This window comes from Lycorma delicatula, chromosome 4, assembly GCF_047948215.1.
Source record: "Lycorma delicatula isolate Av1 chromosome 4, ASM4794821v1, whole genome shotgun sequence".
NCBI lineage: Eukaryota > Metazoa > Arthropoda > Insecta > Hemiptera > Fulgoridae > Lycorma > Lycorma delicatula.
This window is the reverse complement of record NC_134458.1, coordinates 56,181,758-56,189,619: the sequence shown is the minus strand read 5'-3', so window position 1 is coordinate 56,189,619 and position 7,862 is coordinate 56,181,758. Positions and strand designations below refer to the sequence as shown.

Below are 7,862 nucleotides of genomic sequence, written 5' to 3'. Positions count from 1 at the left end.
GAGGAAGTGCAACGGACCATGCTTGAGAATGAAAGTAATTGGATAGCCATAGCAATGTTGGCCAGGAAGGTAATGCAGGAGCTGTACGCCTGGGAGGAGTCCCGCAGAGGCATGCGAAGAAGGGGTTGTGAAGCTATCATGAGGGAAATACATCCAATTAACCATTGGTAACAACAGAAATGCTAAGAAATGGATTAACAAATTAAACAATATTTTAAGGTAGGAAACATCAAAAGCTAAGGAAAAGTGGTTGAAGGAAGAATGCAATGATATTAAGGATCTAGAAAAGAAAGGACAATACAATATCTTGTTTAGGAAGAAGAGCATTTCATGGGATAAATAGAAAAAATTACTAAAATCAGATAAATTGAGAACAAGGATGGTAAAATACTACATGAGGATAAGGTAGTAAGAGAAAGATGAAAGGAATATGCGGAGGACCATGGGAAAAAATCAGTATAATGTCATGTATAGGAAAGAGAAGAACATTACAACAGATAAATAGTAAGAGAAGATTAAACTGAGATAAATTGATAATAAGGATGGTAAAATGCTAGATGAGGAAAAAGAAGTAAGATAGAGATGGAAGGAATACACGAAGAACCTGTACATGATGAGATAGAAACCTGAGGAACTAAACACAGAAAAGGAATAGGAGATAGCTGAAAGGGATAAAGAAGCTTTGATATTAAAATGTTAACAACAGAAAGCAATTAAAGAAATGAAGAATAAAAATTTTGACGTAGTAGATGAATTTTCCATAGATTTTATAAATGCTTAAAAAAGGAAGGTGAGGAAGAAATATTTGAAAACTGTCTAATAGGATGTACAGTATGGGAAAACACTATTATGGATATGCATACTATTTTGTAAAAATAGTAGTGATACCTCCAAAGGAAACTGTTACCAGAAAATGTACAGAAAACAGAAGTTTAGTGTATCCCACATCACTAAAATATTGTTAAAAGTTCTAAGCTGGAGATTGGTAAGATTAATGGAAGCAAATGCAAGAGTTTAGTTTTAAAAGGGAAAGGAACCATAAATCCCACTGACCTATTAAGGATGGTTGGAGAGAGATATTTAAAGAAAGAAGAATGAGTCTATGTTTCATAGATTTGAGAAGGTATTTGATAGAGCCAAACGGGAGAAAATGATAGAAAAAACTATGATGAAAGAATGAAAGAAAGAATTATGAAAAACATAAAATGGAAAGACAGAAGGTTAATTAAAGAGTTATACATGAGACAAACAGCAACAATGAAAGTAAATGAGAATATGACTGACTGGATGGGTCTAAATCAAGGTATTAGGCATGCTATCTCTCATCGACACTGGTCAACACTTACATTGAAGATATGATAAGGAATATATTAGAAGAAAGGGAAAAAAGAATAATTATAGGAGGACAAAAAATAAATTGCATAAGGTTTGCTGATGATATGGTATTCTAGCTGATGGCACACATGTGTTCAAAGATTGTTAATTCCCCTGGAGGAAGGAATTAAAGCGTGTGGATTGGAAATAAATATAGGAAAACTAAAATAATGGAAGTAGGCAATAAAGAGTATTAACTGGTAAGGGGAAGTGAAGGAAGAATAGAAAAAGTAAAAAGTTACAGATATTTGGGAGACTGTGGTTAAGAGGGTGGAAGAGCACAGTGGAAATAAAACGAAGGATAATGATGGCAAAGGAAGCCTTTAGTAAAAAGAGGGAATTACTATGTAGTAAAATTTTCAGATTTTGTTTAACTCTAAGTCCAGACTTAGAGTTAAGGAAGAGATTAGTCAAATGCTATGTTGTTTAAAAGTAAAACATGGGTGATGAGGAAAAGGAAGAGGGACTGGATTGAGGATTTTAAGATGAAGATATATAGAAGAATGGAGAAAGTAAGACAGACAGATAAAGAAGAGAGGAATGAGGAACTAAAAAACAGGATTAAAGAAGAAAGAGAATTTATGTGGGAAGTATACAAAAGAAAAGGAAATTTGTTAAGACATGTGGTTAAAGAAAGTGGGGTCTTGACAATTGCATTGGAAGGATCAGTAAAAGGAGAAAAAAAAACAAGGAGGAAGAAGGATGAATTTAATAGAAGAGGTGAAGATTGGAAACTGTTAGGGAACGAAGGAGAAGACTAAGGACAGAAATGGATGGAAACAGTGGTGATGTCAGGGACCTGTCATCAGCAGAACACTAGTTGATGATGATGATCTTCACTCCCTTTGCAGCAACAAACATATATTTTATATACATTTATGATCTTCCTGACCACAGTGACCTACAACAGAAAAATTTTCCACAAACAAAATGAACAGTTTAAAAAGTGTGCTGTATGAATTTAAAAAAGTACTTCGCTTGAGAAAGTGTACTATATGTGGGTAGCACATTTTATGCTTAAAAAAGTCCTTAGATGATGTTTTTCAGTCTACCCAGATAAACAAGTGTATATAAAGTCAGTAAACTGACCATTACATTTTTGGTTCTTACAAAATATTTTCTCATTTGAACCATTGCATCGTTGAACTTAAAGGACATAATAGGCAATAGGAGCCAGTGAGCTGGTGCTCTTTGCCATTTACAACAAACATTTTTTTCTGGTTTCTATTAAGGAAGAAATATGGAATAAACTGTATATTTGCAGATAATTTTTTCAGATTTTGTCTTGCTTACACATTACACATCTCCAGTTATAATATAGTGTTTTTTCAGCTATTTTTGGTATTTATTTAGCGTATGGCACCAAGACACAACACCAATTACAGTCAAAAATTACGAACAAACATCTAACAAATTAATATAAGCTATTGATTCTGGAGTCGCCATCAGGAAATCTTCAGGAGTCCCTTCATAAGCTGTCCTAGGGCAAACTTGTGTGATGTGTTTAACAGTTCGATTTTCACCACACTTGCAAAGGAGTGTCGGTGTTTTACCCCATTTATACAGGAAATAGGCCACCTATCATACTGAGTTCGTATTCTGTTTAACGTTGACCATGTCTTACGTGGCAAGTCAAAACCTGGCTGCTTTTGAGTAATACATGGGATTTGGTTATTCTGTTTTGTGGTCCATTCTTGAAGCCAGGTGTTAGGTTAAATCCTTCCTCTGTGGCAGCAGTTGCTGTTTTGATAGATGGCTTTCTAGATCGAAGGCGACCGTGATTGGCATCCTCAATGTCCTCATGTACTGGTAGGTTTTGATTGTCCATAATCTTTTTTTACTCTCTTATGAGAGTGTTCATACGGCGCAGATTTGGGGTTGGTATGTGACTCAATACTGGGAGTCATTCCACAGGAGTAAACCTGATAACCCCAGCAATCATTCTCATAGTGTTATTAAGTTGAGCATCAATTCTATGAACACAACGGCTGTTAAGCCACACTGGCGCACAATATTCTGCAGCTGAGAAGACCTGTTTCAGAGCCGATGTGTGCAAAGTGGAAGCCGATGCTTCCCACGTTGTTCCACAGAGCTTATGTATAATGTTGTTTCTTGCATTTAATTTCTCTGCAGTTTTCATTAGGTGATCCTTAAATGAAAGCGTTCTATCAAGTGTCACACCTAGGTATTTTGGTGTCTTATTGTGAAAGAGCCATGTATTCTCGAATAGAATTTTACGCTCCCTATTAGGAAACTTGCTACTTAGATGGAAGCATGACACCTCTGTTTTACTAGCATTTGGTTGGAGGTGCCATCTTCAGAGTGTCTTCCCAGTTTCTCCAGGTTGGCCATCAGGACCTCCTCCAACTCTTCAAATGATCTACATTTTGTTGTTAGCAGCCAGTTATCAGCGTAGCCATGCCTTTTAGATCTTGACTCTGGCATGTCTGCAACATAGAGGCTGAAAAGGAGAGATGCAAGTACTGACCCTTGTGGCAGGCAATTCTTGAGTTTCCTGGTGAGCTTATATTGGATCCCATGATAACTTGGAACATTCTGTCGTTCAACATGTTATTAAGGAGGCAAGCTGTTAATTTGCATCGGATTACACAGAGGACCTTACAAATCAAGCCTTCTCTCCCGACAGTGTCGTAAGCAGCTGATAAATCAACGAATGCAGCAGAGGTTTTAAGATTTCTTTGGAATCCTGCTTCAATGTATGTTGTGAGCGAGAGAACTTGGTCAGTGCAACTTCATTTTGGCCTAAAGCCTGCTTGTTCAATCGGTATAACATCAAATATTCTCTGACAGATTCTGTTTTAGATAAGCCTTTCTAGTAATTTATATGTCGCTGATAGCAAAGTTATAGGCCTGTATCTCTTAGGTAAGTTTGCTGGTTTCCCTTAATTAAGATGGCTACTACCTTCGATTGCTTGAACTCTCTAAGTACGCTACTGGTCTGCATTAAGTCAGTGAAGAATCTGGCCAGCCAAAGTTTTGCGTATTTTTCACAGTTTAATAGGAATTCCGGATTGATGCCATTGAATCCTAGTGCTTTTCCTGGAGCGAGATCTTTGAGCGCCGACTCAATCTCTTCAACTGTAAAAGGGTAAGCATACTCAGTCCCCTCCGCCCTCTCCTCAAGTTTCTTATTTCGCGTTTTATCTGAATTGTGTATGCCTTGTGTCTTGGTGCTCTGGATGTTGCCACTATGTGGGACGTTACGGTGTTTGGGGAGACATTTGCTTTTTGTCTCTGAATAGGAGCTCCCGCTTCCTAATTTTCTTAGCAGAGTCCATGCATGACGACTCGAGGTCTGAAAGTTCAGGCTTTCCACTGTTTCTGTTGTCTTGCAGCATCGTGGCTATAGAAAAGCTTGTCTGCCACCTCTTGATCGCCTGTCTCAAGGAAGCTTTGGTAGAGATCTTCGCTATTTTGGGACCACCCTGGAATATATTCTCTGCGAAACCCTCTAGGGATGCACTTCTTAGCAGTACTTGTTACTGCTCCAATAAATCTGCTGTAGTTTTTGCTGATTGGTGCATCTGCATTGGGATCTGGATAAATGCCTAGGCTATCCAGCCTAGGCATTTATCCAGATCCCTAGAAAAATTTTCCCAATTAGCCTTTTTGAAGTTCCATCTAAGGTGAGGTACAGAGGTCATGAGTGAAATTTGGATATCTGCCTCTATAATAACTGGATGGTGCTGACTGTGGAAAAAGTCACAGAGAACTTTTCGTGTGACTAGCAGCGGCCAACTTTTGCTGTCAGTTGAGGTGAAACGTAGATCCGGGTTACACTCCCGCCTCCAAGCCGCTGATTAAAAGTAAATCGGTCTTTAGCATCAAAGACAAGACTAAGATTCTCATCCTCTGCCCATCTCACCAGAGCCTCACCGTTTGCATCGCAATCCTTATATTTCCACTGTTCATGGTGACTATTAAAATCACCCAAGTAGATCGCTGGGTGAAATTGTATTTAGATTACTGAGGTTGGCCACGAGACAGCTGGTGGTTTATAAATATTGAACATTGTTATACTTCTGATTTTAACTACAACATTATGAGTTTCAGTGCCCGTGGAGGTGGAGATAAGAGTGGCATTTTCTATATTGCGTCTAATGTAAGTAGTGACGCCATATGCATCATGGTATGTGGCACCAAGTAATTCATATCCATGTATTTTGCCCCTTTTCTGTAATTGTTCCTTAGTGTTACAATGTATTTCCTGGATTGTGACCAGATCAATGTTGTCGTTCTTCAGTAGTTTTTATAAATGTTAGCTGTTAGAATAACTTAGCTTTCAATATTTATGTGACAAATTCGGACCGAAGGTCCAAGCTTTCTTGTTGGCAAGTCCTTAAACGACTGTTGGGTATATCTAGCGACATGGCCTGCAGTTCGTAATACTGTAGGCTTGTGTCTGCATGGTCAAGAGAACCTATCATCTTGGTTTGTCTGATCGCCAGTATCTGCTAGCTCATTTAGCATTACTCAGGGTGCACCATGTGGAGGTGAACTAGCTTTACACCCTGAACTACTTTTGGTAGTAAGAAGTATATTTTACATTTCCCATAATGTCTATTTTTGATTTGTTATAACCTTTTATTATATTTTGCACATTTCTGTAAATATATAATTTTTAATACAAACTGATTAGTAGATAAATCTACTAATATGGTTTTTGAGTAGATCTTGTGTTGACTCTAGAGCTTTTATGCCTTCTTAATAGTATCTATTAATTACCCAACCAGTTTATCTGTATAAAACTAGATCAGACGCATTCGATTTTTGGGACATCAAAGTAGCTATATATTATATTTTACATGAATGTAATTTATGAGTAAAATTTTTGTGTTATGAAGACTAATTTCAGAATAATAATTTTCAGAAATATTAGGCAAGTTTGCAATTTTATCATATTATGTTAATTATTTTATGAGGCATTTATAATCATACTGAAATTGTTTTTGCGCAATTTCTCAAAGAATTTTTGAATATTTTGATTTCTGCAGTGTTTAATGCCGAACCACTAGTAGTGAATTCCACAGCGGAGACTGTGTAATTAATTCATGTTGTACCGCCAACAGCTACGAGAGAACCCCAAAAGTATTTATATGTGATAATATTTATTTATCTTAATTTCTATTTATTAATTTATGATTTACGAAATGCACATTTTTATAACTGTCATGTCGTAAGTACAATTAAAATTTATTAGAAGGTAAAATTCCGATGTGTTAAGAATAATTATTCAAAAACGGTATAAAATTAAATTATTTTTCATAATTATTATCACTAAACATGATGTTTCTAGTGTCATTAACCGGTAATTTAAACACTTATTTGCACTTGTGAAATGATTACATTTTGTAATTTGAAGTTGATGTAGAAAGTATTGTGTGGTATCCCTGTTGTATGGGTTGGGTTTGACGCTTCGTGTGGTACAAGTAAACTAACCGAAATCGTGAATCAACAAGTGCCAAATTTTGTTCAAATATGGGTTGTGCGATAAGCACTTCTGGTGACAAAGAAGCAGTTGAGAGATCTAAAAAGATTGATAAAGATCTCAGAGCAGATGGAGAAAGAGCGGCTAGAGAAGTTAAGCTATTGTTATTAGGTATGTTAATTTTGTATACCGCTTTATCTTCCGTTTCATTCTGATTCCATTTGTTTGTTTTATAGTCATCTAGTGGTAGTTTCTTTCTTGTAGGTATGATTATGTATTTTATTGTTTTGTTTTGTTTTTTACTAGTTTATTTCTTGTGGAAAGTAGGTTGGATGGATGTTTTACCGTGAATGCTCATAAGTAGTCTTATAGCCTACTAATGTTGAATACACAGTGGAGATATGCTGTACTAACTAAAATTCGTTTAGGAACGGTTAACTGGAACTATTGAATATATGAATAGTACATTCCATATTTCTCTTTTTTTTAATTTAAGTAAAATGTACATTTTAATTTGAAGACAGGTTAGTTGAGGAACGCCTATGATGCGTTGATCAGAAAATATTTGTAATTGCTGAATTTGAAATTTACGAATTTTATGTCTTTGTTTATCGTAGTCATAAAATCATGTTTCCTTGTTTTAAATTACATTTTAGGTGATTTTATTTTTCAGTTTTGTAAGAATTTTGATTGATATTGTCAACAAGGTTAGGTGCTAGTGAATGAAATTTTAACTCTTCTTAAGGTTTTTTAAATTCAGAAATGCGTTTATCGAACATGGTCAAATACATTGTATTGATTAATTGTATTAATCATTGTATTGGCTAAGTTGAAAATTCTTAGTTGTACAAGTTCATCAATGTACATTTTAATACAACAATTCTTCTATAGCTTTATTAAAGTTTTGCCCAAATAATTTGATTGTTGCATGCAGAATGTTTTACATGAAGCCATCAAGTTTTGGCTTATTGTTTACATGGAACTACATTTTTACATTTATATCTTCCTTAAATATTCTTTAATTAATTTCTGTAGCGTT

General features: G+C 35.7%; 1 protein-coding gene across 2 annotated transcripts in view; it reads left to right on the top strand.

Moving 5' to 3' along the window:
* Nucleotides 1-6,807: 6,807 nt before the first annotated feature.
* Nucleotides 6,808-7,862, top strand: part of Galphai (G protein alpha i subunit) — a 39,333-nt gene continuing 38,278 nt past the window's right edge. For both annotated transcript variants that reach the window (XM_075362984.1, XM_075362983.1), the window contains exon 1: nt 6,808-6,994. In XM_075362984.1, coding sequence (XP_075219099.1) covers nt 6,874-6,994 — 121 coding nt within the window. In that variant the 5' untranslated portion in view covers nt 6,808-6,873. The remainder of the gene's footprint in view (nt 6,995-7,862) is intronic.